At 46.1% G+C, this 26,351-nt stretch overlaps 1 protein-coding gene across 3 annotated transcripts in view; it reads right to left on the bottom strand.

Moving 5' to 3' along the window:
* LOC129812577 (ribosomal protein S6 kinase 2 alpha) overlaps positions 1 to 26,351 on the bottom strand; it is a 122,823-nt gene that overhangs the window by 14,525 nt on the left and 81,947 nt on the right. For all 3 annotated transcript variants that reach the window (XM_055864246.1, XM_055864245.1, XM_055864244.1), the window contains 12 exons: positions 22,250 to 22,366; positions 19,072 to 19,153; positions 14,370 to 14,450; positions 14,063 to 14,142; positions 9,892 to 9,998; positions 8,887 to 8,924; positions 7,809 to 7,951; positions 3,597 to 3,667; positions 2,629 to 2,717; positions 2,382 to 2,446; positions 1,472 to 1,574; positions 1,100 to 1,230 (listed from right to left, as the gene is read on the bottom strand). In XM_055864246.1, coding sequence (XP_055720221.1) covers positions 1,100 to 1,230; positions 1,472 to 1,574; positions 2,382 to 2,446; positions 2,629 to 2,717; positions 3,597 to 3,667; positions 7,809 to 7,951; positions 8,887 to 8,924; positions 9,892 to 9,998; positions 14,063 to 14,142; positions 14,370 to 14,450; positions 19,072 to 19,153; positions 22,250 to 22,366 — 1,107 coding nt within the window. The remainder of the gene's footprint in view (positions 1 to 1,099; positions 1,231 to 1,471; positions 1,575 to 2,381; positions 2,447 to 2,628; positions 2,718 to 3,596; positions 3,668 to 7,808; positions 7,952 to 8,886; positions 8,925 to 9,891; positions 9,999 to 14,062; positions 14,143 to 14,369; positions 14,451 to 19,071; positions 19,154 to 22,249; positions 22,367 to 26,351) is intronic.

Genomic DNA, 26,351 nt, shown 5'->3' with positions numbered 1-26,351 from the left:
ACTACAAAGGGAAACCCAACACGAGCCTACCAGACGAGCTAAATGCCTTTTACGCTCGCTTATAGGCAAGCAACACCAACGCATGCATGAGAGCACCAGTGGTTCCGGATGACTGTGTGATCACATCAACACCATCATGCCAGAATCCCTAGGCCCCTCCTGTACTCCCTGTTCACCCATGACTGCGTGGCCAAGTACAACTCCAACACCAAAATGAAGTTTGCTGTGACACAACAGTCATGGGTGAACAGGGAGTACAGGAGGGGACTGATCAACAACAACGATGAGACAGCCTATAAGGAGGAGGTCAGAGACCTGGCAACCCTAACCCTAACTAATCTAATGGCCACCTGCACTATTTACATTGACCCCCCCACCCCCCTTTTATTACACTGCTACTACTCGCTGTTTATTATCTATGCATAGTCACTTTACAAATGACCTCAACTGACCTGTACCCCCACACATTGACTCAGTACCAGTACCCCCTGTATATAGTCTCGTTATTGTTATGTACATTTCTTGTTACTTTTTGATTTATAAACTCAAAATAGACATATACAGTATTCATGAAATTTACATAAATCAAATAATTTGTATTTACATAGTTTATATACACATTATTCAAAATAAACATATATGTTTGATATTTACACATAATTACACAATCCTAAAAGCTTAGCTAAAATATTTAAGAATTCAGAAAGGTTGGACAGACTAGATTTTTTTTAACTTTAGTTTATTTAGTGAATAAAAAAAAAAACTGTTTTGTTGGTTAAGGGCTTGTAAGTAAGCATTTCACGGGTAAGATCTATACCTGTTGTACTCGGCGCATGTGACAAATAAAATTTGATTTGAAAAGCTTGCCCAACGGAAAAACTCTGTTGACATAGAGCCTTACACTGGACTAAAAAACTATCTGAACCTGGAAACTGGCCCCAAAACCTGGCTGTGTGTGGGAGAGCTCTCTGGATACTTTCTTGGAATTTGGTTTGAAACAAAATGGTCCCTTGTGGGAATATATGTAACCTTCTATTATTCTTATAGGAGATATGGGAGGAGCTGAGTGGCTTTGTCCCATCTGTGACTGACAGCTGACCTGAACCACTGGGTGTGGTGCAGGCTTGGCAGGCTCCAATGATCCCTCCTCCTCCAGCATGGCCGGGGCGACAAAGCTGAAGCCCCGGAAGAGCTGGTGAGCTCCGGCACTGGGTGGAACGCCTGGGGAGTCTGGGGAGAGGTCAGCGAGAGAGCAGACGGTCATATACACAGGCGCACACATACACGCATACACACTTCACAATAGACTGCCTTGCTCCAAGGCGATGTAAGCAACATACAAACAGCAACCATTTTAGGATTGCTACAGCTTTCATATTTCATTATCATTGATATGATGGAGTGTGGTCTGATTCAGTCAGACCTGTTGTCATGCTAGGACAAGTTACTCTTGTCAACTTTAACCTCTTACCTTTGGGTGTGCGGGAGGTGAACTCTGAGTCAAAGTAGAAGGTGTCGTCCGGCCGGGCCACCGCCGGTTTGAACGGGGGATGGATTTCTCGCCGGAACAGTTTCTGAAAGGGTTAAAATAGTTTCTGAAGGGGTTAAAACCAAGGGTGAAAGTCCTGTAGACTTAAATTTCTAACTGGTACGAGACCTTTGTGTGCACAAGCTATTTTATGGGCCTAATAGGATAAATGTCCCTTTTAACTGTAAAAATTTACAGCATTACCTAATGTGGTATAAACCCAACCAGTCATGATGCTTTTCATCTGATTGTCAAACAAATCACTTCAAAAAGTAGGCTCCCTGTGCCTGTTCCTCCACTCTAAACTAATCCCAGCATCCAAACAGTGCACTGTGCACCTGCCATGTACAGAATAGAAAGAGACATCGGTTGCAAAACACCAAAACGTGTCATGACATTCGGCAATTGTCATAATAGGCTTATTCTTGTGGCCTGATTGATGCGTCTTGCTGCTCGTGCACGTCTTGGTGAGTCATCTCTGCCTTTGCAAAATTCATTCAGTGTTCACGTCGAACCACACCGCATTTTGGAGCGTATAGCACCCGTTTCAACTCCATTTGCTAATTTCTCATTGAACTGACAGGCGGTAATAATAAATGGTGTAATAGCCTACAGGTTTCTTGACATTTTTGTGGAAATGATTGTGATTGACTCATGTTTTATCGGTCCAGCGTACCTCCACTATTTATTTTGCCGGTACTCCGTAGCTGACCAGTTTACTTTCACCCCTGGCTAAAGCAATGGTGACCTGGGAATTACTGAAGAACATGGCTCCTTTTAAAATGCTCATTGAATGATAATCTGATTCCCTGATAGAAATGTAGTACACGGTGTCAGAAGAGGTGCCACTCACATTCCAGTCTATGGTGGAGAAGAACGCGTGGCGTTTGATCTCCTCTGCACCGTCCGCCCCCGACCCTGTCCAACCAATCACACCGTTTGTATGGATTACTGCATAGAACCTATGCAAAAGCTCTATGCTTAACATAAAATAGGCCTTATTATACCAAAGTAATTACTCTACTAGTGGAACAACCACTGCAATAAGCTTGTCATTAGCTAGTGGGCAAGTACATACTGTATTGTTACGGACTACTCACCCAGTCTGTTGGTGGGGTTCCTCTTGAACAGAGCTCTGAGGAGACTTTGGGCCTCTGAACTCAGGAACTGGGGCATTCCCAATCTTGCCCTGCAGGGGGAGACATTGTTATATCCAAAAGGCTAATAAATAGTAGACTTGTTTATCCAGATTCAACGCTGCTTTTCCTGAACTCAATTGTTTTCCTGAACGCAGCTGGTCTGGTTCAACCAGGCTAAATAAATATACTGAACAAAAATATAAATGCAGTCTGCAACAATTTCAAATTTCAATTTCAGTCAGCATGCCAATTGCACACTCCATCAAAACTTGAGACATCTGTGGCATTGTGTTGTCTGACAAAACTGCACGTTTTAGTGGCCTTTTATTGTCCCCAGCAGAAGGGGCACCTGTGTAATGATCATGCAGTTTAATCAGCTTCTTGATATGCCACACCTGTCAGGTGGATGGATTATCCTGGCAAAGGAGAAACGCTCAGTAACATGGATGTAAACAAAGTCGTGAAAACATTTTGAGAGAAATACACTTCTTGTGCGTATGTAACATTTCTGGGATTTTTTATTTTAGCTCACACAACCAACACTTTACATGTTGCGTTTATATTTTTGTTTAGTGTAGTAGAGCTCTAGGCCCATATCCACAACGTGTCTCAGAGTAGGAGTGCTGACCTAGGCTGGATTTTTATTTTAGATCATAATGAAAAGGATTATATGGACAGATTCTAGATCAGCCCTCCGACTCAGACGCTTAGTGGATACGGGCCCTGATAATTAAGGAATAGGGAAAGGGGGATACCTAGTCAGTTGTACAACAATGCACTCAACTGAAATGTGTCTTCCTCATTTAACTCACCCCCCCCGAATCAAAGAGGTAAGGGGGGGCTGCCTTAATCGACATCCACGTCATCGGCGTCCGGGGAAGAGAGGGTTAACTGCATACAGACACTAGCCTGTGATTGTGTCTACTTACTTGAGGATCAGGTTCATGGTCTCTTTGCGGTCCTTTCCTTGGAACGGTAGCGATCCAGTCAGCATCTCAAACTGTGAAACAAATACAACCACCATATTTTTAAAACCCCCATGCCTTTGACATTCATTTCTATTCTAGGGCTCTGACGCAAACACACACATCATATTCATGTTTGTTTGATTGTCTGCATTACAAGGGTTGTGTTCAAATGGAAGAAAACAGACAAACAGGAACTACCTGAACAGCTAATGATCATTTTCAATTGCAAAGCGTTTTACTATGTTGTGGACTAATGAATATGACCCAAGAGACTACGTCGTATGGTGCCAGGACAACCTCTCCCTCAACGTGATCAAGACAAAGGAGTTGGTTGTGGACTACAGGAAAAGGAGGACCGAGCACGCCCCCATTCTCATCGACAGGACTGTAGTGGAGGAGATTGAGAGCTTCAAGTTCCTTGGTGTCCACATCATCAACAAACGAACATGGTCCAAGCACAACAAGACAGTCGTGAAGAGGGCACAACAAAAACTATTCCCCCTCAGGAGAGTGAAAAGATTTGGCATGGGTCCTCAGATCCTCAAAAAGGTTCTAAAGCTGCACCATCGAGAGTATCCTGACTGGTTGCATCACTGCCTGGTATGGCAACTGCTCGGCCTCCGACCGCAAGTCCTTACAGAGGGTAGTGCGCACGGCCCAGTACATCACTGGGGCCAAGCTTCCTGCCATCCAGGACCTCTATACCAGGCGGTGTCAGAGGAAGGCCATAAAAATAGTCAAAGACTCCAGCCACCCTAGTCATTGTTCTCTCTGCTACCGCACGGCACGCGGTACCGGAGCGCCAAGTCCAGGTCCAAGAGGCTTCTAAACAGCTTCTACCCCCAAGCCATAATACTATCCAGGTCTGTGCCCAAACAATTCAAGCTTCTACTTTTAAAAATCCATCTTTCCAGAAACAAGTCTGTCACCGTTGCTGCTCTTCAGAGTTCGTACTGGTAGGTGACCTAAACCGGGACATGCTTAACACCCCGGCCGTCCTACAATCTAAGCTAGATGCCCTCAATCGCACACAAATTATCAAGGAAACTACCAGGTACAACCCTAAATCCGTAACCAACGGCACACTCTTAGATATCATCTTGACCAACTTGCCCTCCAAATACACCTCTGCTGTCTTCAACCAGGATCTCAGCGATCACTGCCTCATTGCCTGCGCGCGTAATGGGTCTGCGGTCAAACCTTCACCCCTCATCACTGTCAAACGTTCTCTAAAACACTTCAGCGAGCAGGCCTTTCTAATCAACCTGGCCCGGGTATCCTGGAAGGATATTGACCTCATCTCGTCAGTAGAGGATGCCTGGTTGCTCTTTAAAAAGTGCTTTCCTGACCATCTTAAATGTAGAACTAAGAACAGATATAGCCCTTGGTTCACTCCAGACTTGACTGCCCTTGACCAGCACAAAAACATCCTGCGGCGTTTTGCATTTGCATCGAATAGCCCCCGCGATAGTCAGGAACCAATACACTCAGTCAGTTAGGAAAGCAAAGGCTAACTTTTTCAAACAGAAATTTGCATCCTGTAGCACTAATTACAAAAAGTTTTGGGACGCCGTAAAGTCCATGGAGAATAAGAGGTGAAACACAGTCACCACCGATAAATCTACGATAATCGATAATTTAAATAAGCATTTCTCTACGGCTGGCCATGCTTTCCTCCTGGCTACACCTACTCCGGCCAACATCTCAGCACCCCCTGCAGCAACTTTCCCAAGCCCCCCACGCTTCTCCACCCAAATTCAGACAGATGACGTTCTGCAAGAGCTGCAAAATCTAGATCCCTACAAATCAGCTGGGCTAGACAATCTGGACCCTCTCTAAAATTATCCGCCAAAATTGTTGCAACCCCTATTACTAGCCTATTCTCTTTCGTATCGTCTGAGATCCCAAAAGATTGGAAAGCTGCCGCGGTCATCCCTCTCTTCAAAGGGGGAGACACTCTAGACCTAAACTGTTATAGACCTATATCCATCCTGCCCTGCCTTTCGAAAATCTTCAAAAGCCAAATTAACAAACAGATCACAGACCATTTCGAATTCCACCATACCTTCTCCACCATGCAATCTGGTTTCAGAGCTGGTCATAGGTGCATCGCAGCCACGCTCAAGGTCCTAAACAATATCATAACCGCCATCGAAAAAAGATAGTACTGTGCAGCCGTCTTCATCGACCTGGCCAAGGCTTTCGACTGTCACAACCCATTCTTATCGACAGACTCAACAGCCTTGGCTTCTCAAATGCCTGCCTCGCCTGGTTCACCAACTACTTCTCAGATAGAGTTCAGTGTCAAATCGGAGGGCCTGTTGTCTGGACCTCTGGCAGTCTATGGGGGTGCCACAGGGTTCAATCCTCGGGCCGCCAATTTTCTCTGTATTTATCAATGATGTCGCTCTTGCGGCTGATGATTCTCTGATCCACCTCTACGCAGACAACACCATTCTGTATATATCTGGCCCATATTTGGACACTGTGCTAACAAACCTCCAGACGAGCTTCAATGCCATATAACTCTCCTTCTGTGGCCTCCAACTGCTCTTAAATGCAAGTAAAACTAAATGCATGCTCTTCAACCGATCGCTGCCCACACCTGCCCGCCCGTCCAGCATCACTACTCTGGACGGTTCCTGACTTAGAATATGTGGACAACTACAAATACCTAGGTGTCTGGTTAGACTGTAAACTCTCCTTCCAGACTCGCATTAAGCATCTCCAATCCAAAATTAAATCTAGAATCGGCTTCGTATTTCGCAACAAAGCCTCCTTCACTCATGCTGCCAAACATACTCTCGTAAAACTGATTATCTTACCGATCCTTGACTTCGGCGATGTCATTTACAAAATGGCCTCCAACACTCTACTCAGCAAACTGGATGCAGTCTATCACAGTGACATCGATTTTGTCACCAAAGCCCCATATACTACCCACCACTGCAACCTCTATGCTCTCGTTGGCTGGCCTTCACTACATATTCGTCGCCAAACCCACTGGCTCCAGGTCATCTATAAGTCTTTGCTAAGTAAAGCCCGCCTTATCTCAGCTCACTGGTCACCATAGCAACCCACCCGTAGCACGCGCTCCAGCAGGTATATTTCACTGGTCATCCCCAAAGCAAACACCTCCTTTGGCTGCCTTTCCTTCCAGTTCTCTGCTGCCAATGACTGGAACGAATAGCAAAAATCACTGAAGCCTTACTCAAATGATGTCAATTAGCCTATCAGAAGCTTCTAAAGCCATGACATCATTTTGTGGAATTTTCCAAGCTGTTTAAAGGCCCAGTCAACTTAGTGTATGTAAACTTCTGACCCACTGGAATTGTGATAAAGTGAATTATACGTGAAATAATCTGTCTGTAAACAATTGTTGGAAAGACTTGTGTCATGCAAAGTAGATGTGCTAACCGACTTGCCAAACCAAAGTTTATTAACAAGAAATTTGTGGAGTGGTTGAAAAACGAGTTAATGACTCCAACCTAAGTGTATGTAAACTTCCGACTTCAACTGGAAGCTTATTGAAGATCAGTGATACCATCAAGAGCAGTGTGCGGTTTCCTTTTCCCCCTCATCTTGTCCAACTGTTACCATGCACATCTGAGCAATCTTTTTGCAGGTGCGAGTGCCTTTTGAATTCTCCATTGTATTATTGACTGTACGTTTGTTTATCCCATGTGTAACTCTGTGTTGTTGTTTTTGTCACACTGCTCTGCTTTATCTTGGCCAGGTCGCAGTTGTAAATGAGAACTTGTTCTCAACTGGCCTACCTGGTTAAATAAAGGTGAAATAAAAATAAGACTCCTGAACATCCAATCAAATGCCTACCCAGAATATTTGCACCCTCCTCTTTTACGCTGCTGCTACTCTCTGTTATATCTATGCATCGTCACTTTAATAACTCGACCAACATATACAAATGACCTCGACTAACCGGTCGATACTGGTACATTTACTCTGTACCGGTACCCCCTGTATATAGTCAAACTATTGTTATTTTACTGCTGCTCTTTAACTACTTGTTACTTTCATTTCTTATTCGTATTTTTAAAACTGCGTTGTTGGCTAGGGGCTTGTAAGTAAGCATTTCACTGTACGGTCTACACCTGTATATGTACGTGCATGTGACTAATAACATTCCATTTGAAATTAGATACGACGACTCACCATCAGTACCCCAAACGACCACCAGTCTGCACTGTGGATGTGGCCCTGCCTGTTCACCACCTCTGGTGCCATGTACTCCACCGTACCGCAGAAGGAGTAGGCTTTCTTCTCATGGTCAACGGCCTCTTTACACAGGCCAAAATCTGGGGTGTAAACACCACAAGTCAGTCACTATTCAACTACCGGTACTATTATAAACACGCATCATGAATACACAGTGGACAGGCAGGCATACAGGTGTAGGATCTTCATTTGACCAGTTTTAATCACAGCAGGAAAATAATCCTGCAGCAACAGTAAATGTGAATTATTGTGTTGATTTTAATGAATCAACATTTTTGGAAGGGGCGAGTAAATCAAGTCAAATTTTAAAGTGGAAATCGCTAACTTTAGAAACCTTCAATACACTACAAGTGTGTGTTTCCTGTTGTGCAGGATGATCAAATTAGGATCCTACACCTGTACAGGAATAGAGTACATGATTTGCACTATGCTTTATGGATATGGCCAGGAGTTGTTCCTGACCATATGACCTGACCTATAACTAGTCTATAGCCTACAACTAGGGCCCAGGGTGCGTCCGCAATGGCACCCTATTCCCTATATAGTGGGGGATTATATCGGGCCATTATCAGGGGAAACTTTCTGTAACACTTCCTGATGCCTCCGTGACTCGTGCGGGTATTCAAAGGCCTCATAATTCATATTCCCCGTGTGACGTTAATACATCGCACCGTGACATATATTCAAGGTCACCGTTGATGCTTGTGTACGTGCGTGAACTCCCAAAAGGTAAACAGCCGACAGAGGAGAGAGCGATTATAGGGTTGATAAGATGCAGGAGAAACATAATTAACCTCTAGGTAATGATATATAGGCTCACACACGGAGAAGTTATCTACACGGGGACAGATAAGGCTTTGGCGACTCACTGACTAATGGAGGAAGGTCAACAGGAGGAGGGAAGTGTGTGTGTGTGTGTGTGTGTGTGTGTGTGTGTGTGTGTGTGTGTGTGTGTGTGTGTGTGTGTGTGTGTGTGTGTGTGTGTGTGTGTGTGTGTGTGTGTGTGGGGGGGTACCTGTGAGTTTGATATGGCCTTCTTCGTCCAGTAGAATGCTAGAAAATATAAATGAGAAGAGGTGTTAGTGTGAGGTGTGTAGGACTATCATATTGGGATAGAGGTAGACAAAATGTTTTTGTCACAACCACAGACTGGTACAAATAACCTGGCATTAAGAGTCTAGAATACTTAAGAGTTCAAAAAACACTCTGTAGACAAAACAAAAAGCATTTAGTAGCACATCTTCACAATATTTTTTTATGTAATGGCCAAAGCAACATGTCCCCTCTCAGTGAATTCAGTGTATCAGAATTGTATATGCCACAAGAGATAAAACGTGTGTAATCTGTCTGTGCATACTAGCTTTCTCATCCTCTCATATGTCATGTTAAGATCCCATTGTTCAAGACCAGACGTGATGATCGCTCTTGTTGTGCATTCAGTCCTCTCAGTTCTGATGGGGGTTCATTCATGTTATAGCTATGGAGCTAAATTACACTGCAGTGACATTTCCTGGTTTCTATATAAAATGGATATAGCGACGTCTATAAGAGACAACAGAGAAGCACTCTGCATCGCAATTTCCCTCTCATTATAGAAAAGAACTCCAAAGCCCAGACATTTGTGGGTCGGGGCTACAATAGCATAGCATATAAGGGGCGTAATCTTTAGTACAAACAGTTGCAATCGGTTGTGTTTTGCTATGAAAACAAGAGTTTCTACTGGACAAATTGAATTAGTTCTATTTGCTTCCGTTTGGTTCCTAGTGAATACACCCCAGGTCTCAGGAAGTCGTCCTCTCCAGCTCAGTTGGTAGAGCATGGCACTTTCATCACAATGATACTGGGTCCACCCATACGTAAAATATATGCTCAGTTTGCACACATATGGTTAAGTCGCTTTGGATAAAAATCGTCTGCTAAATGGCATTTATTATTATATTAGGAAGGCAATGCAAGGATGTGTGATGCTGCTACGCTAAGCTAGCCAGGACTAGCTGCCCTTCGCTGAGGCTCCACCTACTTCTCAGGTTTGAGGTCTCTGTAGATGATGCCCAGGCCATGCAGGTGGTCCAGGCCCAGGGCCAACTCTGCTAGGTAGAACTTCACATCCTCCTCTGTGAACATCACCTGGAAACGATACAAGACACAGAGAGAGAGAGAGAGCGCGCGACAGAGGAGAGAGAGAGAGAGCGCGCGACAGAGGAGAGAGAGAGAGAGCGCGCGACAGAGGAGAGAGAGAGAGAGCGCGCGACAGAGGAGAGAGAGAGAGAGCGCGCGACAGAGGAGAGAGAGAGAGAGCGCGCGACAGAGGAGAGAGAGAGAGAGCGCGCGACAGAGGAGAGAGAGAGAGAGCGCGCGACAGAGGAGAGAGAGAGAGAGCGCGCGACAGAGGAGAGAGAGAGAGAGCGCGCGACAGAGGAGAGAGAGAGAGAGCGCGCGACAGAGGAGAGAGAGAGAGAGCGCGCGACAGAGGAGAGAGAGAGAGAGCGCGCGACAGAGGAGAGAGAGAGAGAGCGCGCGACAGAGGAGAGAGAGAGAGAGCGCGCGACAGAGGAGAGAGAGAGAGAGCGCGCGACAGAGGAGAGAGAGAGAGAGCGCGCGACAGAGGAGAGAGAGAGAGAGCGCGCGACAGAGGAGAGAGAGAGAGAGCGCGCGACAGAGGAGAGAGAGAGAGAGCGCGCGACAGAGGAGAGAGAGAGAGAGCGCGCGACAGAGGAGAGAGAGAGAGAGCGCGCGACAGAGGAGAGAGAGAGAGAGCGCGCGACAGAGGAGAGAGAGAGAGAGCGCGCGACAGAGGAGAGAGAGAGAGAGCGCGCGACAGAGGAGAGAGAGAGAGAGCGCGCGACAGAGGAGAGAGAGAGAGAGCGCGCGACAGAGGAGAGAGAGAGAGAGCGCGCGACAGAGGAGAGAGAGAGAGAGCGCGCGACAGAGGAGAGAGAGAGAGAGCGCGCGACAGAGGAGAGAGAGAGAGAGCGCGCGACAGAGGAGAGAGAGAGAGAGCGCGCGACAGAGGAGAGAGAGAGAGAGCGCGCGACAGAGGAGAGAGAGAGAGAGCGCGCGACAGAGGAGAGAGAGAGAGAGCGCGCGACAGAGGAGAGAGAGAGAGAGCGCGCGACAGAGGAGAGAGAGAGAGAGCGCGCGACAGAGGAGAGAGAGAGAGAGCGCGCGACAGAGGAGAGAGAGAGAGAGCGCGCGACAGAGGAGAGAGAGAGAGAGCGCGCGACAGAGGAGAGAGAGAGAGAGCGCGCGACAGAGGAGAGAGAGAGAGAGCGCGCGACAGAGGAGAGAGAGAGAGAGCGCGCGACAGAGGAGAGAGAGAGAGAGCGCGCGACAGAGGAGAGAGAGAGAGAGCGCGCGACAGAGGAGAGAGAGAGAGCGCGCGACAGAGGAGAGAGAGAGAGCGCGCGACAGAGGAGAGAGAGAGAGCGCGCGACAGAGGAGAGAGAGAGAGCGCGCGACAGAGGAGCGCGACAGAGAGCGCGACAGAGAGCGCGACAGAGAGCGCGACAGAGAGCGCGACAGAGAGCGCGACAGAGAGCGCGACAGAGGAGAGAGAGAGAGCGCGCGACAGAGGAGCGCGACAGAGAGCGCGACAGAGAGCGCGACAGAGAGCGCGACAGAGAGCGCGACAGAGAGCGCGACAGAGAGCGCGACAGAGAGCGCGACAGAGAGCGCGACAGAGAGCGCGACAGAGAGCGCGACAGAGAGCGCGAGAGAGAGCGAGAGAGAGAGAGCGAGAGAGACAGAGGAGAGAGAGAGCGAGAGAGACAGAGGAGAGAGACAGAGGAGAGAGAGAGCGAGAGAGACAGAGGAGAGAGACAGAGGAGAGAGACAGAGGAGAGAGACAGAGGAGAGAGACAGAGGAGAGAGACAGAGGAGAGAGACAGAGGAGAGAGACAGAGGAGAGAGACAGAGGAGAGAGCGCGACAGAGAGCGCGACAGAGAGCGCGACAGAGAGCGCGACAGAGAGCGCGACAGAGAGCGCGACAGAGAGCGCGACAGAGAGCGCGACAGAGAGCGCGACAGAGAGCGCGACAGAGAGCGCGACAGAGAGCGCGACAGAGAGCGCGACAGAGAGCGCGACAGAGAGCGCGACAGAGAGCGCGACAGAGAGCGCGACAGAGAGCGCGACAGAGAGCGCGACAGAGAGCGCGACAGAGAGCGCGACAGAGAGCGCGACAGAGAGCGCGACAGAGAGCGCGACAGAGAGCGCGACAGAGAGCGCGACAGAGAGCGCGACAGAGAGCGCGACAGAGAGCGCGACAGAGGAGAGAGCGCGACAGAGGAGAGAGCGCGACAGAGGAGAGAGCGCGACAGAGGAGAGAGCGCGACAGAGGAGAGAGCGCGACAGAGGAGAGAGCGCGACAGAGGAGAGAGCGCGAGAGAGAGAGAGCGCGAGAGAGAGAGAGCGCGAGAGAGAGAGAGCGCGAGAGAGAGAGAGCGCGAGAGAGAGAGCGCGAGAGAGAGAGCGCGAGAGAGAGAGCGCGAGAGAGCGCGAGAGAGCGCGAGAGAGAGAGAGCGCGAGAGAGAGCGCGCGCGAGAGAGCGCGCGCGAGAGAGCGCGCGCGAGAGAGAGAGCGCGCGAGAGAGAGCGCGAGAGAGACAGAGCGCGAGAGAGCGCGAGAGAGACAGAGGAGAGAGAGCGCGAGAGAGACAGAGGAGAGAGAGCGCGAGAGAGACAGAGGAGAGAGAGCGCGAGAGAGACAGAGGAGAGAGAGCGCGAGAGAGACAGAGGAGAGAGAGCGCGAGAGAGACAGAGGAGAGAGAGCGCGAGAGAGACAGAGGAGAGAGAGAGAGAGAGCGCGAGAGAGACAGAGGAGAGAGAGAGAGAGAGCGCGAGAGAGACAGAGGAGAAAGAGCGCGAGAGAGACAGAGGAGAGAGAGAGAGAGAGAGCGCGAGAGAGACAGAGGAGAGAGAGAGAGAGAGAGAGCGCGAGAGAGACAGAGGAGAGAGAGAGAGAGAGAGAGCGCGAGAGAGACAGAGGAGAGAGAGAGAGAGAGAGCGCGAGAGAGACAGAGGAGAGAGAGAGAGAGAGAGAGCGCGAGAGAGACAGAGGAGAGAGAGAGAGAGAGAGAGCGCGAGAGAGACAGAGGAGAGAGAGAGAGAGAGAGAGCGCGAGAGAGACAGAGGAGAGAGAGAGAGAGAGAGAGCGCGAGAGAGACAGAGGGGAGAGAGAGAGAGAGAGAGCGCGAGAGAGACAGAGGAGAGAGAGAGAGAGAGAGAGCGCGAGAGAGACAGAGGAGAGAGAGAGAGAGAGAGAGCGCGAGAGAGACAGAGGAGAGAGAGAGAGAGAGAGAGCGCGAGAGAGACAGAGGAGAGAGAGAGAGAGAGAGAGCGCGAGAGCGACAGAGGAGAGAGAGAGAGAGAGCGCGAGAGAGACAGAGGAGAGAGAGAGAGAGAGCGCGAGAGAGACAGAGGAGAGAGAGAGAGAGAGCGCGAGAGAGACAGAGGAGAGAGAGAGAGAGAGCGCGAGAGAGACAGAGGAGAGAGAGAGAGAGCGCGAGAGAGACAGAGGAGAGAGAGAGAGCGCGAGAGAGACAGAGGAGAGAGAGAGAGCGCGAGAGAGACAGAGGAGAGAGAGAGAGCGCGAGAGAGACAGAGGAGAGAGAGAGAGCGCGAGAGAGACAGAGGAGAGAGAGAGAGCGGAGAGAGAGAGACAGAGGAGAGAGAGCGGAGAGAGAGAGCGGAGAGAGAGAGAGCGGAGAGAGAGAAGAGAGAGGAGAGAGAGCAGAGAGAGAGACAGAGGAGAGAGAGCAGAGAGAGAGACAGAGAGAGAGAGCAGAGAGAGAGACAGAGAGAGAGAGCAGAGAGAGAGACAGAGGAGAGAGAGCGAGAGAGACAGAGGAGAGAGAGCGAGAGAGACAGAGGAGAGAGAGCGAGAGAGACAGAGAGAGAGCGAGAGAGACAGAGAGAGAGCGAGAGAGACAGAGGAGAGAGAGCGAGAGAGACAGAGGAGAGAGAGCGAGAGAGACAGAGGAGAGAGAGCGAGAGAGACAGAGGAGAGAGAGCGAGAGAGACAGAGAGAGAGCGAGAGAGACAGAGGAGAGAGAGCGAGAGAGACAGAGGAGAGAGAGCGAGAGAGACAGAGGAGAGAGAGCGAGAGAGAAAAAAACGTATATGAGTCCAGACAGGATTATGATTAGAGAGAACGAGACATAAAATGTCCATCAGGAATAAGACTAAGAACACACCTCTTTCGACAGCCTGGTGAAGAGATCGCCTCCTCTCAGAAAGTCCAGGATCAGATAGAGCTTTCCCTCCGTCTGAAATGCTGGATGCACATACACACAAACATGTGGTTAGGAGTAGTGCTAAAAGTCAATTTGTCTGACAAACCTAGAACACCCAAAGTTGTTACCCTTCAATGAAATGACTGCCCTTGATGAGCGCTGACACCGAGCGACGTTAATAGCTGTAGGGTGTCATGGCGTTATCACCAGACCTGCTTTTCTTTCTCATATACTTCACTTTTTGAACCTCTCTCTGGTTGTTACTCACCATAGTGGAGTTTGACCACAAAGGGGTGGTTGACATCTGCCAGGATGTCTCTCTCCATCTTGGTCCTCACTCGGTCTCTCACTGTGGGAGGTGAGGGGCACACCGTGTCAGCGCTGTCATGAGGTTAGCTCAAAACCTTACTATAGCCTTGGCTCAGTAACAGATGGGTTTGGAACCAGGGGCCTAAGGCTGAGACATGACCTGAATCAACACCAGCAGGCCACCATTGGTATTTTAATGGGATATATTCAATACAAAACACCAAATAATCAATGCTTGTCTGAAGGCCATAAAATGGTTCAATCGATTCATCTAACAAACAGAAATAATGAAAATATCCTTTGTCGAGTGCCATGTGAAACCAAAGTTTGACCAATTTTCACCACACAATTACATTGGAACGCTAATCTATGAAACTGTCAGGGTGTTGACGTCTAGTGTAGAGTAGATCCCACAGCAGCAGACCACAGCACACAACAGCTACACACCAACTGAAAAATGGGTGATTTCTTTTCACTCTCAAAGCCTTGAAACAAGATCAAAACAAACAGTGCGGGGGGGGGGGGGGGGGGGGGGGCAAAGTTTAAAGCAAACGGACACATGGAGTAGCAAGTGCAAAACGACACGTCTGCAAATGAAAGAGGTGAGAACGAGCCCTCGCTAAGAACACAACCGCTCGTGTTTTGTGCCAAAGCAGGGTCCGTTTGATGTGGGAGGCCTCAGTGAGTTCACAACATGTTTTCAATCCCGTGAATGTGTAGCCTCAGTGTCGTTTCCCGTGATAGGAGAAAAACAAATCAAGTGTTAAGTCACGTGCGTCAAATACAACAGGTGAAATGTTTACATTCAGAGCCCTTAACCAACAACGCAGTTGAGAAAAATAAGTGTAAAGAAAGTATTTACTAAAATAAACTGAAGGGAAAAAAGGAAGAAAAAATAAATAACAAAAAGCTGTCATCAAGGCAAAGGGTGGAACTTTGAAGAATCTAAAATATGAAATACATTTTGATTTGTCAAACACTTTTGGTTACTACATGATTCTATATGTGTTATTTCAAAGTTTTGATGTCTTCACTATTAATCTACAATGTAAAAAATAAAGAAAACCCTGGAATGAGTAGATGTGTCCAAACTTTTGACTGGTACTGTACATGTCAAATGCTTACGTACATGCCCTTAACCAACAAGGCAGTTAATAAAAATAAAATAAAAATAACAAATTATTGAAGAGCAGCAGTAAAATAACAATAGCGAGGCTATGTACAGGGGGTACCGGTACAGTCAATGTGCAGACCTTACAAATAATGGGAAAAAATAAATAAAATGTTGACACAATTTTTAAAAACTTTTATCGTCTTTCTGTCCCTCGCCCAGCAATTCCACTCCCACTTGTCTCCAATTCCACATCCCAACCCTCAGCTTCCCTCAGCCTTTATAGACTTGGTATTTTACCAAATTGGGCTAAAGTATGACAGGTTAGTCGAGATAATTGAGGTAATGTGTACATGTAGTTAGTTATTAAAGTGACTATGCATAGATAACAGAGTAGCAGCAGTGTAAAAGAGGGAGGGGGGGGGGTAATGCAAATAGTCTGGGTAGCCATTATATTAGATGTTCAGGAGTCTTATGGGTTGGCGGTAGATTATGTTTAGAAGGCTCTTGGACCTAGACTTGGCGCTCCGGTACCGCTTGCCGTGCGGAAGCAGAGAGAACAGTCTATGACTAGGGTGGCTGGAGTCTGACAATTTTTAGGTCCTTCCTCTGACATCGCCTGGTATAGAGGTCTTGGATGGCAGGAAGCTTGGCCCCAGTGACGTACTGGGCCGCACGCACTACCTTCAGTAGTGCCTTGCGGTCGGAGGCCGAGCAGTTGCCGTACCAGGCGGTGATGCAACCAGTCAGGATGCTCTCGATGATGGTGCAGCTGTAGAACCTTTTGAGAATCTGAGGACCCATGCCAAATCTTTTCACTCTCCTGAGGGGGAATACGTTTTGTTGTGCCCTCTTCACAACTGTCTTGGTGTGCTTGGACCATGTTCATTTGTTGATGATGTGGACACCAAGGAACTTGAAGCTCTCAACCTCCTCCACTACAGCCCCGTCGATAAGAATGGGGGCGTGATCGGTCCTCTTTTTCCTGTAGTCCTGAAATCATCTCCTTTGTCTTGATCACGTTGAGGGAGAGGTTGTTGTTCTTGCACCACGGTCAGGTCTCTGACCTCCTCCCTATAGGCTGTCTCATCGCTGATCAGGCCTACCACTGTTGTGTCATCGGCAAACTTAGTGATAGCGTTGGAGCAGTGGTGTAAAGTACTTAAGTAAAAATACTTTAAAGTACCACTTAAGTCATTTTTTGGGGTATCTGTAATTTACTTTTATATTTTTTACTACTTTAACTTCACTACATTCCTGAAGAAAATGGACTTTTTACTCCAGACATGTTCCCCTGCCGCCAAAAAGTACTTGTTCCAATTTGAATGCTTAGCAGTACAGGAAAAAGGTCAAATTCACACATATCAAGAGAAGGTCCCAGGTCATCCCTACTGCCTCTGATCTGGTGGACTCACTAAACATAAATGCTTATTTTGTAAATGATGTCTGAGTGTTGGAGTGTGCCCATGTCTGTCAAAAAAAAGTAATAAAAAAGGAAAATAACTAAGGTATCTTTACTTGTACTCAAGTATGAAAATGTAGTACTTTTTCCACCTCGGTGTTGGAGTCGTGCAGTCATGAGTGAACAGGGAGTACATGAGGGGACTGAGCACACACCCCTGAGGGGCCCCTGTGTTGAAGATCAGCGTGGCAGATGTGTTGTTACGTACCCTTACCAACTGGGGGCGGCCCGTCAGGAAGTCCAGGATCCAGTTGCAGAGGGAGCTGTTTTAATCCCAGGGTCCTTAGCTTAGTGAAGAGCTTTGAGGGCACTATGGTGTTGAACGCTGAGCTGTATTCAATGAAAATCATTCTCACATAGGTGTTCCTGGGAAAGGGCAGTGTGGAGTGCAATAGAGATTGCATTATCTGTGGATCTGTTGGGGCGGTATGCAAATTGAGTGGGTCTAGGGTTTCTGGGATAATGGTGTTGATGTGAGCCATGACCAGCCTTTCAATGCACTTCATGGCTATAGATATGACTGCACGGGTCGGTAGTCATTTAGGCAGGTTACCTTGGTGTTCTTGGGCACAGGGACTATGGTGGTCTGCTTGAAACATGTTGGTATTACAGACTTGAGCGAATCACTGCTACTTCCTGCTTTAGTTTTTGCTTGTAAGCAGGAATCAGGAGGATAGAGTTATTGTCAGATTTGCCAAATGGATGGCGAGGGAGAGCTTTGTACGCGTCTCTGTGGGTGTATTAAAGGCGGTCTAGAGTCCCCCCCCCCCCCCCCCCTCTGGTTGCACATGTAACATGTAGGTAGAAATTAGGTAAAATGGATTTCAGTTTCCCTGCATTAAAGTCCCCAGCCACTAGGAGTGTCGCCTCAATGAGCATTTTCCTTGCTTGCTAATGGCCTTATACAGCTCGTTGAGTGCAGTCTTAGTGCCAGTATCGGTTTGTGGTGGTAAATAGACAGCTCCGAAAACTTTCTTGTTAAATCCCACTTCTGACATCTACTTTGGGGCGGCAGGAAGCCTAGTGATTAGAGCATTGTGCCAGTATCCGAAAGGTTGAATCCCTGAGCCGACGGGGTAAAAATCTGTCGTTCTGCCCACTGTTTCCCGGTAGGCCGTCATTGTAAATAAGAATTTGTTCTTAACTGACTTGCCTATAAATAAAGGTTAAATTATTATTTTAAAAACAATTGAAAAAAAGAGAGTCATGAGGTTATCATGAGATACTCTACCTCAGGCAAGACATCCTTAATATTTGATTTCGTGCACCAGCTGTTATTGACAAATAAGACACAGACCGTCACCCATTGTCTTACCGGAGGCAGCTGTTCTATCTTGCCGATGTATGAAAAAAAAAACACCAGTTGTATTTTATCCATGTCGTCGTTCAGCCACGACTTGGTGAAACACAAGATATTACAGTTATTAATGTCCTGTTGGTAGGACAGTCTTGAACGGAGCTCATCCAGTTTATTATCCAATCACGTTGGCTAATAGGACGGATGGTAGAGACGGATTACCCACTTGCCGTCGGTTCCTTACAAGGCACCCGCGACCTACGTCCCCTATATCTCTGTCTTCTTCATGCGAATGACAGGGATTTGGGCCTTATCCGGCGTGTGAAGTAAATCCTTTGCGTCCGACACGTTAAAGAACAAATCTTCGTCCAGTACGAGGTTATTAAATCGCTGTTCTGATGTCCAGAAGCTCTTTTCGGTCATAAGAGACGGTAGCATAAACATTATGTACAAAATAAGTTCCAAATAACGCAAAAAAAACACACAATAGCACAATTGGTTAGGAGCCCATAAAACATCAGCCATCTCCTCCGACGCCATTCTAACCAGAAGTATAATATAATATATATAAATTATATTATATTATTATAATATATATATATATATATAATATCACAAGGATAGTAAAATAAAAAGAACATTCGAACAGGGAGGGGACATTTTACCAGTCCCCACAAGGAAAACAGCAATTTCAGGGTTAGGTTTAGGGGTTTGGGGTTAAGGGTTAGCTTTAGGGAAAACAGGATTTTTAATGGGAATCAAGGGTAGTAAAAACAAACGTTTGTGTGTACCTTTGAGGGTGGCCTTTCTCAGGACCTTCATGGCGTACAGCTCGTTGTTGTCGGGAGGCGTTACCTTCCGCACCAAGAAAACCTGCAGGCAACACAAGATCCAACTCTCAATCCCATAGAAAATGAAGAACTAGAAGGGACATTCCAACTCAAGTCTATGCTCTAAGACGGAGGGACCGGCAGCCATATTGAATGTATACATAGGTATTTCTATTTCTATGGTCAATCCAGTGCATTAGGCTACAAACCTATGGGACTGACAAGGGGAATGTTCATTGGTAGAACTCCTTCTCAATAAACAAAATACCTTGGTCTTTGATTTTCCATGGGGATTTTCTTGAACTGCAAATGACATGCAAATACCATCAAATGATAGACAATGTTCCATAAACTGCTAGGTAAACATCTATTATACTGTGCTAGTTAGGTTTAACTTCCATATTGTTCACTCTCTATACATTTATTACATTCACAATCCATTTTGAAATGACCAGACATCAAGAGCAATGAGCTCAAACAGATATTATGTTTTGCTATTTCTGATCTTGCAGTCTGATGGGAGATTAAATGGAACGAATATGAGTTAACATGGAGTTGGTTTGTCTATATACAGTACCAGTCAAAAGTTTGGACACACCTACTCATTCAAGGGTTTTTCTTTATTTTGACTATTTTCTACATTGTAGAATAATAGTGAAGACGTCAAAACTAAGAAATAACACATATGGAATCATGCAGTAAACAAAATAAGTGTTAAACAAATCAAAATATATTTTATATTTGAGATTCTTCAAAAAGTTGCCATCCTGTGCCTTGACAGCTTTGCACACTCAATTAACAGGTGTGCCTTGTTAAAAGTAAATTTGTGGAATTTCTATTCCTTTAATGCATTTGAGCCAATCAGTTGTATTGTGACAAGGTAGGGGTGGTATACAGATGATGGCCCTATTATGGTAAGAACAGCTCAAATAAGCAAAGAGAAATGACAGTCCATCGTTACTTTAATACATGAAGGTCAGTCAATGAGGGAAAGTTTCTTCAAGTGCAGTCGCAAAAACCATCAAGCGATATGATGAAACTGGCTCTCATGAGGACGGCCACAGGAAAGGAAGACCTAGAGTTACCTCTGCTGCAGAGGAGAAGTTGATTAGAGTTACTAGACGCAGAAATTTCAGCCCAAATAAATGCTACAGAGTTCAAGTAACAGACACATCTCAACATCAACTGTTCAGAGGAGACTGCGTAAATCAAGCCTCCACGGTCGAATGGCCGCAAAAAAACACTACTAAAGGATACCAATAAGAAGAAGAAACTTGCTTGGGCCAAGAAACATGAGTAATGGACATTAGACCGGTGGAAATCTGTCCTTTGGTCTGATAAGTCCAAATTTGAGATTTTTGGTTCCAAGAGCCATGTCTTTGTATGACACAGAGTTGGTGAACAGATGATCTCCGCATGTGTGGTTCCCACCGTGAAAAATAGAGGTGGTGTTACTGTGTGGGGGTGCTTTGCTGGTGATACTGTCTGTGATTTATTTAGAATTCAAGGCACACTTAACCAGCATGGCTACCACAGCATTCTGCAGCGATACGCCATTCCATCTGGTGTGCGATTAGTGGGACTATCATTTGTTTTTCAACAGGACAATGAACCAACACACCTCCAGGCTGTGTAAGGGCTATTTGACCAAGAAGGAGAGTGATGGAGTGCTGCATCAGATGACCTGGCCTCCACAATCACCCAACCTCAACCCAATTTATTTATTTTACCTTTATTTAACTAGGCAAGTCAGTTAAGAACAAATTCTTATTTTCAATGACGGCCTAGGAACAATGGGTTAACTGCCTTGTTCAGGGGCAAAACGACAGATTATTTACCTTGTCAGCTCGGGGGATTCGACCTTCCAGTTACAAGTCCAACGCTCTAACCACTAGGCTACCTGCCGCCCCAATTGAGATGGTTTGGGTTGAGTTGGACTGCAGAGTGAAGGAAAAGCAGCCAACAAGTGCTCAGCTTATGTGGGAACTCCTTCAAGACTGTTGGAAAAGCATTCCAGGTGAAGTTGGTTGAGAGAATGCCAAGAGTGTGCAAAGCTGTCATCAAGGCCAAGGGTGGGTACTTTGAAGAATATAAAATACATTTTGATTTGTTTAACACTTTTTTGGTTACTACATGAATCCATGTGTTATTTCATAGTTTTGATGTCTTCACTATTATTCTATAATGTAGAAAATAGTAAAAATAAAGATAAACCCTTGAATGAGTGTCCAAACTTTTGACTGGTTCTGTACATACTAACTGAACTAATTACAATGAACATTGAATGGATTTGTCAATAATGTGTTTCACGTGGTCTAAATAAAGTTAATCTAGACCACTTCCTGTGCCACAATGCTAGAGGAGTGGGTGAAGCAGTGAGCTGAATGACAGGTGTGTGTGTGTCTGTGTCTAACAGTGTTGCTTCCGTCCCTCTTCTTACCCCAACCTGGGCTCAAACCAAAGACCCTCTGAACACATCGTCTACTGTCACACAAGAAGCATCGTTACCCATCGCGCCACAAAAACTCCGCAAGGGAAACAAGCACTTCAAGGTCTCCGAGCGAGTGACGTCAACGATTGAACCCCACTAGCACGCACCGCTAACTAGCTAGTCATTTTTCACATCGGTTACATGTTTGTGTGCGTCTCAGGCTAATCCAGGTGTGGATTACTAACATAGTGGCACCAGAGAACGCCTGAACAATCTCAAACCATACCAATGACCATACAAAATGTAAATGGATTCTTGCATCCTACAGGCTTTAAAACCTCTTAATTATGGTGCATACGCTTTTTTTGATCTGTCCACAAACACAATAAGAAACAACACTTTGGGGAGATTGAACACTGCATTTTGGAAACTGTTTCCTAGGAAACCGTTTTTTTGCCACGCTTATTTAGAGGCAAATTATTAAGTATATTGACTGTAGTGCTAAGCTTTCAACGGTCAAGTGCTGTCATCAGCAACATGAGTTGTTCCGTTCAAAACACGAGACATGAGATGACCGTTCAAAACAAAAGATATACTTGTGTATATTGTGTATATGTGTATATTGCAATGTGAACCACGTCTCAGATCTGTCATGAGGGGGGTATTTGATCGAAGGCCATGTGCTACCTTAGAGGGGTGACGTCTTACCTTGCCGAAGGAACCCTGGCCCAGCACTTTGAGCAGCTCAAACTGGCGAGCGTCGGCCTTCTCCGAACCTTCCTTGACCACGTGGGTGATGTTAATCTCCTTGATGATGTCATCCTCCTAGAGAGAGAGAGACAGAGGGGGAGAACGTCCATTATCCATGATACTCGCAGCATAGTGGGCGGAGGGAACCTTTCCGAGCTCGATTATAATCTACACAATGCGAAAACATTTCAACCCGTCTGATCTTAACCATGATACAATGCGCGTGTTTTCAAGTGACTGTGTATTTTGAGGTTGAATACACCGATTTGAACTTCGGCCGCCTGTCCTTTAGTACAAAGCGGTCTCTCTTGGATCTCTCCAAATGGACCAGTGAGGAAACTAGCAGACGTTTTAGCACATAAAGATGAAGAATATTTAGAAAGTTGCCGGGAGGTCACGCTTCTCTCACACAAGGGTGTGTCCTGATTAAAGTGTGTGTACATTCGAGCGACGATACAGAGAAGCCAACCGAAAAGAGGGTTGAAAACAATAGGTGTAGCCAAGAGAGCGTAGAAAGCGAGAGAGCTTAGTTGAGAGAGAGGAAATGGCTTGGTGCAACAGTGCTATCCAATGCTAGTGTGTTTCCTTCGAAGGATACAGAGCAGTAACACACGCAGGGTTCATCCTAAGACGAGTTCAACGCTCTCAACTACTGAAGAAAACATCTGGGCGCAGACTGATGGAGAGAGGAAACGAGAGTAGACAGAAAACCCTGTGAAAATTAACCACGGGAAGTTCACAACCCCGATGTACGTTTGTGTTATGAGTCTCCCTGGAAACAAACTGATAGCACTGTCAATGACATTGAGAATAGTAACCATAGCCACAGCTTGAAATAGTTAGATTTTAACACCAGCGTTGTAGCAAAGAGGCTGCTTTTGAGCTGAGGCCTACTTCACCTTACCCAAAACATCCTAAATAGCTGTATCGTACCGCAATTACAACGGAACATTCACACAATAGGCTTGGGCGATATATCGTTTATATAGTACATAGAAGTCAAGATCAAGTGTCTTGGTTACAGCAGAGACTTTTTTTCCCCTTCCCATTAGTGCCCCTTGTGTGCACTTCCGCTAATACCGTATACCCCCAGTATGGTTCAGAAACGGTATGAGAATCTGGATACCACCCAACCCGAGTACACACAGACCAACCTTTGTTTTGTTGAACTGCATCTGCAGTCTGTGTCCTTGAGCAAATACATTGCCTTCATACAGTACTTTATACCCACGTTTGCTTAGAGTTAGACATTACTCAAGAAAATTAACCAACCCCAGGCCCCTTACGGGACCGTATGCAGAATTAAAGCATGGCAGGGTAGTAACCATGTGAAGTGAACCAACCAAGACCACCTTGAGTGGACAGAAGTCCTACTACTGAGGGTGGAACTCTAACACTAAACACTAACACTCAGTGGTGTAAAGTACATAAGTAAAAACACTTAAGTTGTTTTTTGGGGTATCTGTACTTTACGATTTATATGTTTGACTACTTTTACTTCACTACATTCCTAAATACAATTCTGCACTTTTTACTCCATACATTTTCCCTGACACCCAATAGTACTCGTTACATTTTGAATGCTTAGCAGGAAAGGAAAATTGTCTAATTCACACACTCGTCAAGAAAACATCCCTGGTCATCCCCACTGCCTCTGATCTGGCGAACTCACTAAACACATGCTTTGTAAATTATGTCTGTGTTGGAGCATGCCTCTGGCTATCCATACATAAAAAATAAAAAATAAAAAAAAAAGACAATGGTGCCACCTGCTTTATAAGGAATTTGAAGAGATGTATACTTTGGATACTTAAGTATATTTAAAACCAAATACTTTTAGACTTTTACTCAAGTAGTATTTTACTGGGTGACTCACTTTTACTTGAGTCATTTTCTGTTGAGGTAAAGATACCTGAACTATGACAATTGGTTAACACTTCTGACCAAACACTTCTACCACACTGCTAAACCACTTAAACTGACAACAATAACACCTATTTTTTCATGTAACCTTTATTTAACGAGGAAAGTCATTTAAGAACAAATACTTATTTACAATGATGGCTTACACCCCCTGCCAAACCCTCCCCTAACACGGACGACGCTGGGCCAATTGTGCGCCGCCAAATAGGACTCCCGTACACGGCCGGTTGTGAGACAGCCTGGGAACGAACCAGGGTCTATAGTGACACCTCTAGCACGGCAATAGACTGCTGTGCCACTCGGGAGCCCTAACTTGTGTCAAGTTAATCTCTTTAAAGTAAAAACCCTCACAAACCCACTGTATATAACGTCTCCTAACGCTAGGGTGGTTTATTGCAATAAATATAAAATAATGTACCTTCGTAACAAATCAAGACAAAGAACCATACGTTAATACTACTATCAATATTTATCTTTGTTTAGGTTGCAAATAACCAAACATACTGTGAAGCAGTTAGCATGGCGAACACCTGTGAAGGTAACAATAAACACCTGTGAGGGTAACAATGAACACCTGTGAAGGTAACAATGAACACCTGTGAAGGTAACAATGAACACCTGTGAAGATAACAATGATAAACACCCGCGATTAACATTTAAAAGTGAGATTTTCACTGGGCAGTTACTTTTTTTTAAAGCTAATTTCCTGCAATTCTACACATTTCGTCATAAACTCAGCAAAAAAAAAAAGAAACGTCCCTTTTTCAGGACCCGGTCTTTCAAAGAATTCGTAATAATCCAAATAACTTCACCAAAAGAAAGATGCCCAGGGTCCCCGCTCATATGCGTGAATGTGCCTTAGGCATGCTGCAAGGAGGCATGAGGACTGCAGATGTGGCCAGGGCAATAAATGGCAATGTCCGTACTGTGAGACGCCTAAGACAGCCAGACAGGGAGACAAAACGGACAGCTGATCGTCCTCGCAGTGGCAGACCACGTGTAACACCTGTACAGGATCGGTACATCCGAACATCACACCTGCGGGACAGGTACAGGATGGCAACAACAACTCCCCGAGTTACACCAGGAACGCACAAACCCTCCATCAGTGCTCAGACTGTCCGCAATAGGCTGAGAGAGGCTGGACTGAGGGCTTGTAGGCCTTGTTGTAAGGCAGGTCCTCACCAGACATCACCGGCAACAATGTCGCCTATGGGCACAAACCCACCATCGCTGGACCAGACAGGACTGGCAAGAACTCCAGTACTCTGGAGCGGGATTGATTTGGAGGTGGAGGGTTCGTTATGGTCTGGGGCGGTGCGTCTCAGCATCATCAGACTGAGCTTGTTGTCATTGCAGGCATTCTCAACGCTGTGCGTTACAGGGAAGACATCCTCCTCCCTCATGTGGTACCTTTCCTGCAGGCTCATCCTGACATGACCCTCCAGCATGACAATGCCACCAGACATACTGCTCGTTCTGTGCGTGATTTCCTGCAAGACAGGAATGTCAGTGTTCTGCCATGGCCAGCGAAGAGCCCGGATCTCAAACCCATTGAGCACGTCTGGGACCTGTTGGATCGGAGGGTGAGGGCTAGGGCCATTCCCCCCAGAAATGTCCGGGAACTTGCAGGTGCCTTGTTGTAAGAGTGGTGTAACATCTCACAGCAAGAACTGGCAAATCTGGTACAGTCCATGAGGAGGAGATGCACTGCAGTACTTAATGCAGCTGGTGGCCACACCAGATACTGACTGTTACTTTTGATTTTGACCCCCCTTTGTTCAGGGACACCTTATTCAATTCATGTTAGTCACATGTTTGTGGAACTTGTTCAGTTTATGTCTCAGTTGTTGAATCTAATGTTCATACAAATATTTACACATGTTAAGTTTGCTGAAAATAAACGCAGTTGACAGTGAGAAGACTTTTACTTTTTATGCTGAGTAGCTCCATTAACCTTTCTACATACTTTATATTGTTTGTCATTCACCATCCCAAAAATTATTTTGGAAAAAAAAGCAGCACCCCGCCGCTGCTAAATTAATATAGGAGAAACACTGACAACACATCCGGACTAACACACACCTTTTGCACATTTCCTGCGCCATAGTCCACACACAATCATATGACAATAAGC

This window comes from Salvelinus fontinalis, chromosome 16 (genome assembly GCF_029448725.1).
Source record: "Salvelinus fontinalis isolate EN_2023a chromosome 16, ASM2944872v1, whole genome shotgun sequence".
Taxonomy (NCBI): Eukaryota; Metazoa; Chordata; class Actinopteri; order Salmoniformes; family Salmonidae; genus Salvelinus; species Salvelinus fontinalis.
This window is presented reverse-complemented; position numbering and strand designations above follow the sequence as displayed.